General features: G+C 45.8%; 1 protein-coding gene across 1 annotated transcript in view; it reads left to right on the top strand.

The window, feature by feature from the left end:
- Positions 1–16491, top strand: part of CCNY (cyclin Y) — a 124280-nt gene that overhangs the window by 91499 nt on the left and 16290 nt on the right. The window contains exons 3-4 of the mRNA XM_057542963.1: positions 6767–6801; positions 11945–12045. Of these exons, the coding sequence (XP_057398946.1) occupies positions 6767–6801; positions 11945–12045 (136 nt within the window). The remainder of the gene's footprint in view (positions 1–6766; positions 6802–11944; positions 12046–16491) is intronic.

The following is a 16491-nucleotide window of genomic DNA, read 5'->3' on the forward strand; positions in this document are numbered from 1 at the left end:
GTGATTCTCAGGATAAAAATAGAATTCCCTTTAGTGACGCCTAAGGATATTGTTTGGTGGTGGTTCCCTTGGGGTTTCTTTATTTTATAGTTATGTTTTTAGAATTTACTATTTGAAGCAACTGTCCTCATTTTGCCAATCAGCTGGATTAGTTCTAAGTAGTTTCTACCCCGAGAGTCAGAAATTTTCCTTTAAAAGTTGATTTTTGCGTAAATTCTCTAAAGATCAGAAGTATTAGTATGTAAAAGAAGGCATAATATAACCCTAAATTAAAGTGCCATTGTCTCTGTTGTGTCATTTGAGAGCCAAATTGAACCTGTACACTAGGGGTAGATGTTTTCTTTCTGTCAGACTCCTGCTAACCAATTTGTTCTGTGGCATGGAATTTCTCCTGGGGGATTTTCCACTCTTTTCAGCCCTTGGCTAATCTCACTGTAAAGGAGAGATAAAACACACAGTATGGTGAACACAGTCTCTCAGTTGGTTTCCTGTAGAAAAGAGTAGCGTAAGGGGACTTCCCTGGTGGTGCAGTGGTTAAGAATCCGCCTGCCAGTGCAGGGGACACGGGTTCGATCCCTGGTCCGGGAAGATCCCACATGCCATGGAGCAACTAAGCCCATGCGCCACAACTACTGAGCCTGTGCGCCTAGAGCCCGTGCTCCACAACAAGAGAAGCCACCACAAGGAGAAGCCTGAGCACCACAACTAGAGAAAGCCTTTGCACAGCAATGAAGACCCAACGCAGCCAAAAATAAATAAATAAATAAAAAAAGAATAGCAGGAGGAATTTGTTAAATGATGATATAGTGATGAAGATGTTATATTACAGTGCTGGAGCCCTAGTGATTCTAGCCCTGACTCTTTTGGCAAATTGCTAAGCTCTAATTTTGACAGGGTCCTAAACTGACTAAAAAATAAACATATTTACGACAGTAAGTTCATTTATAAAAACTGATAACTCCTCAGTTATGGTTAGGTGACAACTTTGATGCAGTATAATGCTGATATAATATTGGCACTCTTTAATTAAGCAGGCCACTGACTTGATTTGAGAGAATTTGGTGCATTTATTAAAAAACAGTGTTTCCAAGAGTGAGAATAAATCGTCGTAGGTATCAAATACTTGTGAAATAAGTTTAGAACGTACTGGGTAAAAACAAAACAAGACATTTTTTCTTCACCTGGTGAAGTGGGAGCCCATTGGGAGGGGTAAGCAGGAAAGTGGCGATGGGGTGAGGGTTTGGGACAATGAAAAATGGGAATCAGAAGCAATTTTTTGCGCTGAATGTAAGTGCTGTGAAAACAAGTTACATGACTGGCATACTTTCAGATTTGGTTCTTGCTTCCTGTGAATTTAGGGTACAGACCAACATCAGTCAGAAACTTTTCTACCTAGATTTGTGTGGAATGGCATTAGATATTAGATGACACATATCTTGGTTGCCACGGGGAGAGGGACGGCAGGATTCTCCGACCTAACAGCATCTCCAGGTGTGAGTCAGGGACTTGTAGCTGCCCCTCCACCTCTGCTCCACCTCTCGGCCCCTTCCTCTCCTGTCTGGATCATCAGGGTATCAGTGACTCTGATCCTTCTGTTTTTTGCTTCAGTTTCTCAAATGCTGGCTCTTTCCTTTCAGTGTAAACCTACTTGAGTCTCACAGGTTAAAAACAAGAAAAGGAAAAATAACTGACACCGTCTCCCGCCTGCTGACTGAAAGCTCTGGTGCCGCCTTCTCCTTCTCTTTCCCTTTGCTCTCCCACTGGTCTCCTCCTCCCTCCCCCCCCCCCCGTTCTGTGGTGTGACCGCCGAGGCTGCCAAGGACACGGCCTCCAGTGGCTCCCGCTCTCGTGTGGCATTTGCTCACACAGGCCAGATTGCTGAAGACAAGTCCAACTAATGAACACTTGCTTTATAGATGATGAAAAGAAATAGGTTTTTTAAAGTAGGTAAATTTGGTAAGTTTAAAGAGTTCATTCTTTGGTGAGTTGATCACAGAGAATTGGCTATTTGGAAATGGGTCCTGAGAAACCCCCTGTTTCTTTAAGGTGCTTCTCAGACATCTTAATCAGCTTCTCCATTTATCCCTCTGATGTTAGTGTTTTCTAGGGTTATGTGCTTTTACCCTCTTATCTTTTTGGCCTGCGTACAGTTCCTTGCGGCTTCCATGTCAACTAGAATGTCCAGCCAGATTTTGCTCTGCAGTATTCAAAATCCGTCTGTCCAGCTGGTTGCTGGACATCTTTACACTGAAGGCTGTTGGTTCCTCTAACTCAGTGTGTCCCAAACAGAACTTAGTAACTGGGGTTCACCTCCTGCCTTTCCCTCTCCCCAGGCCAGAGAAGGCTCTTCCCTCTTCTGGTGCTTGCCTGCTGGCTGTGGTGCTGGAGCCGACCATGCTCGTTTCTTCCAGCTCCGGGATCAGTGACAGCAGGCCAGGAGTTCGAAACAGCCATGATGGCAGTGTTTACAGCGTGGACATTGGCAAATGCTACAAGTCAGGGCATTCTTCTTCTTTTATTTAAAAGGCATCTGTTAAACATTTATCAGCCACCATTGCATCCAGGTTAATCGAAAGTGTATCAGTTTTTACCTCTTCAGTGTCTCCTTAATCTGACTACTCTTTGCCATGCCTGTTGCTGCCACCTCAGTCCAGACTCATAATTTCTCACTTAGATTCCTGCCACAGCCTCTGGCCTGGCATTTGACCTTTTCCCTTCCTAGTCCTGTGTCTACGCTGCTGCTAGGTGAAGAGACTTTCTGTAAATCAGATCTGATTATGTCACTTCCTTGCTAAAACATTTTTGTGGTTCCCCAGTTGCCTTGCTGTTAAACTCCAAACGGCTTAGCGTGATATACAGGCCGTTGGAGGTCCGTCCTCCGCCTTCGTTTCCAGCCTGTCTCCTTTTGCACTGTGTCCGCCACGCTGGATCACTTGCGGTACCCCCAGGGCGCCACTCGCCTCCTGCTCCTTTGCGTTTAGCTGGGTTTTCCCTTCTGTCTTCCACACAGCTCATCTCTTCAGTCTTCAAGGCTCATTTCTGCTATCACTTCCTCCGTGAAGGTGTTCTTGACCCCTCAGGCTAGATTAAGTGGTCCTGAGGGTAGCCTGTGAACAGTTTCTTCATATCTGAACCATATTGTGGTATTTAAAACTATTTCCTCACGTGTATCCCCAACGAGCTCCTGGAGGGAACGGAACGTGTGATATTGGATCTCAGTATCCCTTTGCCTTGCTCTGCCTGATACAGAGGATGTGTTCACCCTAGGTGGTTGAAAGGAGGAAAAGACAAAGCCAGGAGACGTTCTTGATTTGATTGTGATCTGTCTTCACTTGGGTAAACTTCCATTGCCATTGCAACACTCCCTCCACTTCCAGGAGTACTAGAGCAGTTAAAACCTGTGGGTTCCACGTGCTCCAGTTGTGCCCCTCTGACCCCAACCTTGGAAGAAGTGTTGTAATGTGAGCTTATAAGCACACATTTTCATTTGAATCTGGTGATCTCTTCTTGAGGTCGATGTGCTCCTTTGCAGTTCAGGATAGGCTTGCGGGTGGGAGACCATGGATGGGGCCATGGCAGTTATGCTGGGGCAGCCCCGCCCGGACCACGGCCTTCACAACTCTCTGCTCTGCAGACCCTCGTCCTCCTTCCCTCCCCAGCACTCAGCCTGGCAGCCAAGGCTCTGCCTGCCGCGCTCCCTGCCGCCAGCAGTTCCGTGATTCTGCTTTAGATGTGCCTGCATTAAGTCATTCGGAGCTTCCTGGTTGTTAAGTTCCTTTTCCCTCTGAGTAGCAAAGAGATTTAGGCTGGGCTGACTGTGACCACGGAAGGCGTGCCTGATCAGACCTCCCCAGCTGGCTGAAGTTAGGGACGTCCTGTCCCAAGCCCAATGGACTGCTCTCTTGGTCATTTCCTCACACATGTGAGATGTCAGTGTGGACTTTCTTTGTATGAGAACCACTCAACAAAGAAGGGACCAAGGGCCCCTTGTAGTGGGCGAGGAGGTGTCTGTGAGAGATTAGTCTGCTCAGCCTGGCCTTTTCGTGCTCTCATTTCTGCTTGTGGGGGAGAATTGCAGTTGATTGTGTCTTTTCCTTTTCTATTCCATTTTAATTTGCTGTTTTCAAAGACATGAGAGCCTACTCTTAAGAATTAGGAGAAAACAGTCAAACTATATCTTTTTTTATTTTAATTAGTTTGGTTTTTAGAAAAGTTCTTTGCTTTAAGAAAGAAGTTGGACAAAAATGAAAACCTATCTGTGTGTGTGTGTGTGTGTGTGTGTGTGTGTGAATGTGTGATCTGTGTGTTTTTCAGGAGTTCCTTGAAATATTTAAAGGAATAAAAACAACTTGTCCCTTGAATGACTTGAAGCCAAAGTAGAAAGACTAAAATTCAGAAATTAAAATATGAGCTCTGGTTTTCTTTGCACAGTCATTCAGAAACACTGACATTGAGAAAACGTTTTGTGGCCTTCCTTTGTTTGGAGTCCTGCTTTTGTTCCTGGCAGTGTTGAACTTCTGCATGATGAGGGGACCAGCCTTTTAGTTCTCCTTTAGTCAGACATTCGCAGGCAGCCAAACCCTGTGCCTGTGAGGGTCCCAGTTCTCTTTATCATGGTCCTGGGTGCCCTGTTTAGGTGCCTGTCTCTCTAGTTCCCCGTCAGTCACTCTGGGTGTCTCCCCACAGCTTCCCAGGTTCCACAGGGGATGCTTTTGCAGTGAGATATTGAAGAATCCATAGGAGCCCAAAGCTCTTATGCTGCTGATTTTCATGCTGTAAACCATGGAAAATAACTTTTAAAAACTATGAACTCCCTTAAACATTTTTATGTTGACCATACCAATTTCTCATGCTATCAAAGGATGTAATTTCTGATGTAAACATTGGTATTTTAAAATAAAACTGTCCCCCTTTTAAAAAACGTTTCACATAAAATCTTAATACCATGGTGATTTGATGATCCACCGTCAGCAGTCATTTAAAAATGTACGAACACGCTCTTCTTTAGCAGGTGGAAATTTCATATCATTCCTTTCATCTTGAACTTGTATTTCCATGCCATTTTCTTCATAGAATTTTATCCTAATGTAATATATTTGATTTCTGAAACTCACTTGTCACACTATCATACTTCTATGAAAATATGGATCTCACTGGAATTTAATTTTTATTTCTCATAATTATAAGTCTCTAAGTGTTATAAATAAATTCTGGATTGCGGTATCATTATTGTTAGTTCCCAGTTGATCAAAACCATACAAGCATTAAAATGTTAATGAATAACTATTAAACAGAAAAGTGCAATAATTTTTGGAAAAACGTTTCTTACTGAGATGTTTCTGTGGATGACTATTACGTGTAGCTGGAACGAGGTGCTAGTCATCAGATCTTCTTGCTTTTATGGATGTGTAAGTGCTGAAGAGCTTTGTTTATACACATCAGTAGATGGGGATGGAAGGAGTTTTGTTAATCACAAAGTTCTTTCTACTCTACTTGGTTTATATGTCAAAAAACTCCAAGGCATTTATCGTCCCAAATGATTCCTAATAGCTGCAGTTCAGTCTTCAGTTCTGTTGACAGTAAGGAATTGGAGTCCACTTATCTGCCAAAGAGTTTCTCACCTGGTTGTAGGAGCTCCTCACTTTCGAGTTTCTGGGAAGTACACCTGAAAGGCTTTACCAGCCATGTGAATGACTGTCACTTGTACCCACTGCTCTTGTCATTTGGAGGCGCCTGGTCTAACCCGAAGCGCTCGGGAGCGTGGGGAAGCACCAGCATTCATGCCCCGTCTAGAGCAGCAGTGGGCCTCATCTCCTTGCCAGGCACAGGCGAGGAACTCAAATCCATGTTGAATGAAAGAGCCCCACCTGCCCTTTTCCTCTCAACTAGTGTTCCTAGCTTCTCTTTTGATTTAAATATATCTCTGTCCTCTCCAGTGACCTGCTCATTACCTGTGTTGATTGATTAGTATATATTCTTAAAAGTAAGTCTTCAGGAAAGAAAACGCAAAACTCAATGTTACTACGTTGTCAAAAAGCTCCTCTGGGTTCCCTGTCCCCCTTCTACCTCTTTGGGGCTGAGGGGCCCCCATTTTGAGAAACACTGGGATCTGGGGTACGGAAGGCCTGGGTGCAGACCACACCTCGCAGACAGCAGCGTGAGAACAGCCTTTCAGAAGGGGCGGTGTTTTTGTTGTGAGTTTGATCAGCCTCCCTGAGGCAGCAGGATGCTCTGGGCGGCCTCCGCAGAAGCCGGTTTTCCTCCCCAGCACCAGCACGGAGATGAATTGGATTCCATGACCAATAATGCTTCCGACCTACACTGTCCTGTATTTTAATGCTGTTACGGGTATTGTTGTTATCATATTTCACCCAAATAGTATGGACGTTTATGGGTCTGGTTGGGTTAGAAATAAATAGTCCTGTTATCTGTTGATCATCTTAAATTAGTGGATGCATGCAACTTTTATGAGATTTACTAGTTACTACTTTATTTAGTTCTTAGAAAGCCGTTACCCCTCAGTTAACTATGGCTGCAGTGATTTTGTTGGGTGCCATGTTGTCAGTGGGTTTAGGTTTTGCTCTGTTAGCTAGCCGAGGTCAGATCTGCATTTGTGCAGGTTGCATTTCTTATGTAGTAAGTTGAGCATCTGGGCACGTTGGTTGGTGGAAGGGTGGGACCTTGACGCAGAGGCCCGTCCTCAACAGCCTGCAAGGGGTTGGCACGCAGGCGAGTAACATTTCTGTTGCATCTTTTGTTTTCACAGTGAGAGAAAAACGCAAGAGTCTCTTCATTAACCATGTAAGTGGAGCTGTTTCCCTGTGTTCTTCATAATGACTGTCCAGTGCAGAGAGCTGCCATACTGTGTCTGTGATGGGGAAATGGTCCGTGAATCTTGTTCGCACATGGAAGAATGTGAAGAACGCTGCAGTGCACTCGTGCTCTGTGGGGTCTGTGACTGGACGAGCACGGCTTGGCATTTGTCCCCGGGGCCAGTGTTTGTCCAGAAGCCCCAGACAGCTGCCGTTCTGGGAGGATGTGTGTGGACGATACGGCAGCAGACCCCACACCGGTCCACGGGAGCACTTCTTCTACATTTCTAATCCTTCCCTCCTGCCCGCTCCCCCAGGAGACTCGCTTGCTCTCCTAACTCAGTCCCATTTGAATGAGCGTACAGTTGTTTTCCACGAGGCTGTCTGCCTCCACACACTCTTTCCTCTCCCTCATTGTTTGTAGGTCCAGTGGAGTCTGCATGTTCTTTCGACGCTCTAAGAAAGGATAAATTTGACAACACTTTAATTTCTAAAAAATCCAGCTCTAGTCTTCTGGCCCTTCTGAGCAGCATCTCCCTGGCCTGCTGGCTAGGCGTCAGAGATGCTTGACCTTTCTTCCTTGAGCAGCGGGTACAGCCGGCCTCCTTCCACCCCTGCCCCGTGGCGACCCTAACCTGCACCCCCAGGACTGTGGCGCCCGGCCACCAGGAGAGTTACAGCCACAGCCTCCTTGCCCTGTAGACTTCTGCCCCTTGATGAAGTAGGCGCGTTACCAAATAAGCGTGCTATCAATTCTCATATCGAAAACAAGATTGAAGTATTTGACTTCTCAGGGGGTTTTCTCAGGATTTCTAGACTCTCTGCATTTAAGTATTTGTAGATCTTGAAGTACTTGGCACTGAAGCTTTGTGCTAAACAGACTTAAAGCCATAATATTGTCTTTTTTGCCCTTTGCAAATCTGGACAAAATGCAGTTGGAAAGAAATTCATAGCCAGGCCCTTGCACTCACGGGGCTCCACGCTCGGCCCATAGGAGACTGGTGATGCCTTTGTGGGCAATGCCAGTGTATGTGTGCGTGAACCGTGTTCTAAGGGTCAAAGAGAAAGTCTGTAGTTTTTATCAGATTCTTAAAGCAATGGCCTCTTCCCTGGCCCTCTCAAGTTTTGAAGCATCAGTGTTAAGCATCTGTGAAATTACAAGCTATGTCTTAAGGAAAATATGCTGAAAATTACCATGCCCTTGCTGTGTAAACCTGGACATAGAGCGTTGAGAGGTTTGAAGAACTCCTTCTGTAAACCCTCACTCCCATTTCTTCGCCTGCTGGGTGCCCTGGAACACTTCCCCCCTCATTAACAGGTCTGCTGAGGAGCCTGCAGACAAGGGGAAGGGTGGGGCGGAGACCACCTCTGCCGGTCACTGCAGCCACTTTAAAGTGGGCTGGAGGGAGAGGTGGTTCTGAGGGTGGCTCGTGGGCAGAGCCATGCCCTCCTCGTGCCAGTCTGCACGTCTGTCTCACATGCTGTCGCTGACCTCACGCTTTGCGGTGTGCACAGTCCTGGTGACCTGCCCCACGCTGTGCATCCTGACTCAGAGTGTCCTCTCTCCCCTGTGAACCCTCTCACCTCCCGACACAAAAAGCAGAAGCACACAGTTGTTGGAATGTGCTCAGATGTGCTTATTCCTATAAAAGAATGTCTGTGCTGCCTTATGTAACAGATGACCGGGTAGCAGCATGACCCTGCAGACCACATTACAGAGTAGCATTTCAGCTCTGCCCACGCCAGGAAGAGCCATTGGAATGTGCCGTTGCAACCAACTGAAATAGAATTTGAGTGAAATTACCTGCGGCTTCAATTAGGCTAATAAACCAGCTGTGCTTTTTAGGTTTTGAGACACTTGGGTGTCATAAGTTAGAGCAGTAAAGAAAAGATAAGTAGCAATAGTAATAATCAGTACAGCCTGTTGAGTGTTTTACCACGTTTGTGCCAGGCTCTGTTCTAATTGGTTTAGTGTACTTGATAACCACGCCCGGGAGGTACTATTTATCACTCCCATTTTCCAGATGAGGAAAGTGAGGCACAAAGAATCAGCCAGATGAGCGGTGGAGCCAGCACTGGGGGCCAGGGGACTGGTTCCAGAGCTGCCCTCCCAGCTCTCGTCCTCTGTGCTTCTCAGATGGTCCCGCCAAGCCCCACCTGGACAGAAGCTGTTTAGCTTATTTATCTGAAATCAGAGGGAACACTCTTTTCTGAATTTGGGCCCCAACTAAGATTTGTAATTTAATTTCTTGTTGAACTCTGGAATGACCGTTATTCTTTGCCCTTATTTATAAAACCTTCTTGGTTTTTATCTGCTTTATCGTGAGGGATGTTGTTTCTTTAATTTCTCCTTTAAGTGTCTGAAGAACCTGCTTAGTACATGTTGCTAAGATAATCTACAAAGAGGCTGCTATTTGATAAAAAGCAGTGGCCATAGGTAAGCCATTTAAGGAGAGGTGAGGGAAGATGATCACGGCAGGGAAATAACTTCCACCAGGTGGAGAGAAACAAGGGTTTCTGGCTCCAGAAACACATGTTAGCCAGCAACACATGTTAGCAAGTAAAAGGAGCTGACTTTGGGAACAGTCTCCAGGGAGGGGGCAGTAGAGAAGGAACCCCTGGCTGGAAAAGAGGGGGCCTTTCCCTGGCTGTGAATTTGCTGAGAGAGACTTAAAAAGTAAAAGGAGGCTGCTTCTAAAAGAATTATTATAGATTTTAAAGCTTGAAACCATTTGAGGATAAACCCCTTGGGGGACTTTTAACAGTAAGCTGAGCTAGGGCAAATTATAAAGATTAATATTCTAATCAGCAACTATGTTTTAGATGTAATTAGATCAACAGTTATAGGAAAATTTAATACATTACAATAGAGATGCTTAGGTATTTTAGAAAGGCTTGTGTAAAGGGCCTTATTTAAAGTTTGTAGTTTATTTAAAATTTGCTGACGTTTTGGTTAGCTAATTAATGAATCTTTTAATTAAAATGTGAAAGTCTCTGATTATAAATTGTGGGTGGCATTGTAGGTGGCTGAGAGTCTGGAATCAGCCTCCTGAAACTTAGGGGAAACTCATGCCTTTTGCTTTGGCCTAATTTTTATATGACATCCTCCTCCCCTTGACGACAGCATGCCTAAAGTGAATTGATCATTCTAAGTTAAAGGGAAAAAAAACCGATATTAAAACAGAATGAATCAGGGGTTGAATGGCCAGCCTCCCTTACCCTCAGCAAAACAATCACAGTATTTGTATTAATATTGAGACAGGTGATAGCTGTAAAAACTTTGTGAAGGAATAAAGTAACTAGAGAGTGTTATTTATCAGTTAAGCAAGAGTCACATTGTTAGCTGGACTTGGAGACAAAAGAATTTTGTTCAAGCCCTAGATCTACCACCTGATAAATGGGGGGCCTTGAAAAAGCCTTGACGTATTAGTTCTCCGATCTCGTAGAATGACTCCTGTCTACCTGTTCACATGGTAGACTGAACGGAAGGTGATCTGCAAACTGATTTTAGCAACAGCTGACTATGTTGATGTTATTATTGTTATTGCTCATTGGATTTATAGGTAAATTCTGTATACTTTTCCAAGTTCAATAGCAAAACTGATGAAAGTCTTTCCAGTGTTTTAAGTATGGATATAGTTTTTTCATGAGTATTAAGCCATAGAAGTCAAGGAATGAAGTGAGTGTGATCCAAGAACTGAAATTTTAAAAACTGTAAACCTTGCTTTTGCCTCTTTGGGAGATTTGCTCTTTTTTTTTTTTTTTTTTTTTTTTTTTTGGCTGCGTTGGGTCTTCGTTGCTGCACGTGGGTTTTCTCTAGTTGCAGTGAGCGGGGGCTACTCTTCCTTGTGGTGCACAGGCTTCTCATTGCGGTGGCTTCTCTAGTTGCGGAGCACGGGCTCTAGGCGCGCAGGCTTCAGTAGTTGTGGCTCGTGGGCTCAGTAGTTGTGGCTCGCAGGCTCTAGAGCGCAGGCTCAGTAGTTGTGGCACACGGGCTTAGTTGCTCCGCGGTATGTGGGATCTTCCCGGACCAGGGCTCGAACCCGTGTCCCCTGCGTTGGCAGACGGATTCTTAACCACTGCACCGCCAGGGAAGTCCCAGGAAACCTTATTAAATAAGAAGTAAATGTTAAAAGTATCAAACAGGGCATTTGGTCTCTGATGGGCTTTAAAGCTCCCTTCATGTTCATAAACCATGGATACTGAGGGCTTCGTTGGGGTTGGGCAGGTGAGGCAGGCAGTGTTGTTATCCTTAAGGAATTATTTTTTTTGGTTGCTGAAGATGATACTTAGGTTGTCAACATAGCACCAGGCAAGTGGAGACTTGTTTGGATGATTTGATTTTTTTTTTCTAACATGCTTTGAGCTAGAATTATCCAGATTGATGTCTACTAATCATATTGCCCACATAATTGCCAAAAATCTACTTACTATTCAATTAGATGTCATACAAGTGTAATTTAAATTCTGTGTTCTTTAACAGTATATTTCAGAAGTAGTTCTTAGTTCTAAAGTTTTCCAAAGAGCTCAAAATTTATGTAGCTGTGAAAGAACCAGGCATGAGACTGCATAGGCACCCTACCTGAAGCTTATACATTGGTAGTATTTTCAAAAGCATCGGATTACTTTCACCTATTTTTATCTTCACCTCCTGAAATTCAAGATTAGGAGATTCTAAATGAACATTGGCTGCATTTTCCAGGGTCCCCAAATCGACTGTATCCCAAGAATAGAGAAAATGGGTGCAGTGGACTCTTGTCTTGATCCTGGTGCCTCAAACCAGGATGCCGCCTTCAGCAGGGGCTTTCATTGGTGTGATGAGCGCATACTTCTTGTTTCTCAGTGATTTTACGAACTCTGCTGCAACACACTTTGATGCTCGATTGCGAGAGTGTACTGTTCTGATGGAGGTTGGGGGCCAGGAGTGGTGGTGGTGACTTTTCTTTGTGGAAGAACATGGAATTTCATTGTAGGAAGAAAGTGGGTTTGTACTGTTCTTGCTGGTAGTGTTAACATTTCTCGCCAAGACACTTCTCCTCTATAGGCTGGTCTCAAGGTGAAGGGGATGATGTTCCTTGGAAGAATTTTGAGCCCTGTTTAATTGTCCTTGTCTTGTTGCCATTGTTTTTTAGCATCCTCCAGGACAAATAGCAAGGAAATACAGCTCCTGCTCGACTATTTTCCTAGATGATAGCACAGTCAGTCAACCAAACCTCAAGTATACAATTAAATGGTGGGTATACACATTTTTCCTTAACTGAATGTCTTTTCTGTTCCTTAACCTGATGGCTAACTGGTTGGTTGTGGGGTCTGGGAGTGGTAAGACTGGGCAGGGGAGGCCACTGACTATTCAAGAAGTCTTTTTAAAAAGTGATTTTGGGAGTTAAAATGTGGGGTGTTCAAAATATTTGTGTATATTACCATTTACATAAAAAGGCCAAATTTTTCAGTGATTTTAAATGTAGGTTAAAGCATATGTTTGATTTTTGTGCATACTTTCCACCTTCCCACTTCTTATTGAAGCCATCCTGGCTTTAAGTCTGCTAGTATTTTACCTTCAAAATGTAATGGGTCCCACTTTGACGTGGGGCTGCAGTAGAAAGCAGCCCTGGCACCGTGGAAGTGTATTTGCCTGGAGCATGGAGAGTGGGCTTCTGACCTTGGCTGTCTCCCCAGCAGGGAGGGTGGGGTGAGCCCCTTCGCTCTGGTCTCTTACTGTAAAATGAGGCTTAAGGGAGGAAAGTGGGGGTGGTCTTTGGATAAAATCTTTTCCCTTTGGGGCTTCAGTTCTCTTATTTTCAAGGGGAAGGTGGGAGGGACGGAATGCTGGTTTTTCCTGAAATGTTCCCACTAGCATTGTGGTAGGAAGCCTTGATAGAGGTGCTGGGGTCTGTGGCCTTTGGCTCAGCTATGAAAAAAACTGGGATATTTTGCCTCTGTACTCATTTAAGAAGAGTCCACATTTAACAGCAGTCCACGTTAGCATGTGCGGTAAGCGTTTGCGCTTCTAAATTAGAAGGCTTCTTGTGTTCCAGTGGGCCAGGCTTCCAGGCCTCAGAGCCCTGTTCTGCGTGTGCCCACACATGGCAGTCAGGCCTGCCAAGCAGTGGGGACGGTGCCCCCTCCAGGCGGAAGGTGGGAGGTGGGCCCGCCTAGAGGGAGGCCGCCTTCTCCCTGATGGGTTGCTTGTTTCTAAGATCTAAACAGGAACGTAGCTTCTTCCCTCCTTCCGTTGGTGGTTGAGGGACCGGTGGGCATCACCCCACAGTGGGCGCTCACAGCTGGGAGCCCGCATGTGCCCTCGCTCCACCTCCCTGCCCTTGGCCGAGCTGCCCCACCCTGGGGCTGGGCTCTGTGCGGGGGTCTGGGAGGTGCTGGGGCGGGAAGCAGGAGCCTGGAGACCTGGCACCTGGCACCCGCTCAAGCCCTAGAGGCCCCGCCTCCCTGGGGCCTGGGACCCTCCCTCCAGGACGGGCGGGAGCTCTGGGTTTCCAGGGGCTCGGACTCCGTTGCTCAGCGCTTCACCTGGGGATGACTTCACACTGCCACTGGTTGTGACGCAGACACTCCAGGGCCCAGTAGGAGATCTGGGTGACAATTTGATATTTCAATGTGGAGTCTGGGAGTGCAAGCTCCGCAGTCACAAGTGTGGTCTGTGAATCAGTGGTTCCAGCTCGCCACACTCGCAAGGCCCCCGAGGGCTTAGAGCCCCACTGAGGCGTGACGTCTGGCCCTGAAGATCCAGGATCTGGAATGTCAACCTCTCCGGGAGATTCTCATAGGTGGCCAAGGCCGAGAAGCCCTGGTGTCAGTGGACAACTGCCTTCGAGTTCCCTTGAAAGCTTAACCTGTGGTTAATACCGGGAGGAAAAGAAGCTGGACAGCTGGGCCAGTGATGATGGCTGAGTGCCGAGAGGAGGCGTCCAGTGTGGACGCTGTGGCTTCCCTGGTCCAGAGGATGCTTCTACACACCACCCGGATTTGAGATGCCTTCAGTCAGTCGCTTATTTGTTTTAAAATGTGCCTTTTTAAAAAACGTACATTTTGGACCTGGGAGCTGGGTAGGGTGGACCCTAGTTGTAGCAATAGCATCAGAATCTTTCCCTGTAAATTCCTGTATGTCACACGTGACCTGGTTCTGGTCATTTTGAGGTGTTAGCTGGCCTGGGTAACTTCAGCCAGGGCCTTTGACAGCACGAGGGGAACAAATGTCACGAAGGGCAGGGAGACTGGAAGTCTGAATGCCCTCCTATTCTAAAATCGTAACCTACACCTGCCAAGGCCCTTGTGACCTCCTGCCCCAAGACGTTAAAATTGATACAAACTCATTAATCAGTAGTTCAGCTTCCTGTGGGCAGAGTGAGCATTCGTGGGCTGAACTCGACTCCTGATAACCATGTAGGACCTTTGAGAAAATGCTCCGGGTTCTAACAATAGCTTTCTAAGCTAATTTTAGAAGAAAACCCTTCTGGGGAGTGCCTTGGTGGCCTACCGGTTAGGATTACAGGCTTTCACTGCTGTGGCCCAGGTTCAATCCCTGGTTGTGGAACAGATCCTGCAAGCCACACGATGTGGCCGGGGTGGGGGGGGGGGGGTGCGGGAAAGGTTACAAAAGAACCAAATGGAAATCCAGGAGTTCAAAAGTACTCTGAAATAAAATTCATATTAAAAAAAAAGAAAAAGAAAACCCTTCTGTAAATTGGGGATTGCCAAAAGGAACAAACATTTACAGATTCTAGTTCCGGAATGGGTGGAGGGTTGAGAGCGGCTCTGTCAAAGAGAAGCAGCAGCAGTGTGACACATTTGGGCACAATTCTGTGCTCATTTTTTTCACAGGCATAATATCTTCTCTGAGAACTTGATTTTCCCATCATTCCCGTGAAGGCCAATAGCTGTGGTATGAATTTAGAGTTTGCCACCCACCCCGTGCCCCTGTAACCGACCCAGGCCGCGAATCCTGTGTGAGCACAGGGGTGGTGCTCAGAGGACGGGGGGAGGGCGGTGAGGGCCGTTCGCAGCTGTGCACACCATCCACGGCCCCGGGCCTGAGGGTCGAGAGCAGCTTCGTACACCCGCCAGAACCCGGCACCTCTGACTTAGCTCTAGGTAAGAAGTACAGCAAGGGTAGTGCCCGCGGTCAGAAACATGTTTTGTTTTCCTGATCAAGAAAATAGCATTTCTTCATTCCCAGCTCCCCTTCCCTCCTGGCTCTGCAGCAAGGGCAGTTGAGCTAACCCTCTGGTCAGCCTGTCCTGGGTGACCTCACCGTTTTCTGAGGATGTGGCAGACTAAGCAGGCCTCCGAAGCTGGGCATTTGGAGTGAAGCCTGAAGCCTGGGATTGATTCTGTTTTCAGCTGACTGTCCTTTGCCCCCGGCAGTCACTTCTTTCACAGGGGCCGACTGAACCGGCCTGTGGAGCTGGGCCCACACGGGCATCCTCAGCTTGGTTTTCTCACTTTCTGGGGTATGATCTTGAGTGGACATTGGCCTACAGACTGGCACTGTGTTTTATGGAGGCCTGAGTCATGATAACGTCCAAGCTTGCTTTCAGCTCTGGAGATCTGGGAGACAGTAACCTTGGGGCCCCGAAGACCTTCACTCCATCTACAGAAGCTGGAAGACCTCTTGAGGTGGAATTATTCATAGGGCAACAACAATAATAATAATAACTTTTGCTTTAGAACTTTATATTTGAGATTATGCTTTTATACACTTCATTTGATTGTAATAACCACTCTGTGATGTGGGTTGAATTGTTGTAATTTTTTAGATGAGGAATTGAAGGCTCTGAGAGGTGGATAAACTCTAATTGATGAAGGAGCCAGGTTTTAAACCCAGCTGGTCTGACTTCAGTGCAGTGGTGTTTTTCCTGTGACGTGCTCCCTCACAGGGGAAGCAGGGACCATATTTTTCTCAATCAATCAAAGCAATTAAAGTAATCACTATACCAAACCCAATCATATGAAACATTCAATTTAATCATCATAGCAGGACTGTTAAATGAGTAAAACAGTAATTTCTTCCTTTTTTCCAGAGGCAACACTATAGAATGAAAGGGCATAAAACCATGATACAAGTTAGAAATCCCGACATCTATAGTGTCTCTACCTGAATTTTCTCATTTATAAAATAGAATCAGTAACATTTATTATTTCCCATTTCGGGGCTTTTAAGGTACGTGAAGGCACTTTGAAAACTGTACCATTATTTTTAAAACTTCTGAAGTCCCTTCACCCCACTTACAATTCCTTCATCAGCTTAGATGCTTTTCAAGATGTTAGGAGGAAGAGAATATATTACATTTGCTCGGGGATACTTTTAACACTTAGCTGAAATCATTTGAATTAATAGATCTGGAAGGAGAGATTTAGAAGGAGATGCTTTCTTTTGATAGAGTGAGATGAGCTATTGTCATGTTCAGTCGTGGGTGAACATCTGAGCTACTGGAGTCCAGCATGCATGCCCAGGTCTCTAAGTGAGTGCCGCCGCTGCCGAGTGAGCTGAGGTGTCTGGGACCCAGCCCTCTACCTCCATGTTGGTGCCCTGGATGGCACTTTCTGTGCTCTGAGAACACAATCTGATGCAGCCCGTTAGCGATGTTCTTAGAAGCTTAAGAAATAAATTTTGGCCTCCTCAATACATTTTAAAGTAAAACAAAAATTGTGGAAGGATCTAGAC

Source organism: Balaenoptera acutorostrata, chromosome 3 (genome assembly GCF_949987535.1).
Source record: "Balaenoptera acutorostrata chromosome 3, mBalAcu1.1, whole genome shotgun sequence".
Classification (NCBI taxonomy): Eukaryota; Metazoa; Chordata; class Mammalia; order Artiodactyla; family Balaenopteridae; genus Balaenoptera; species Balaenoptera acutorostrata.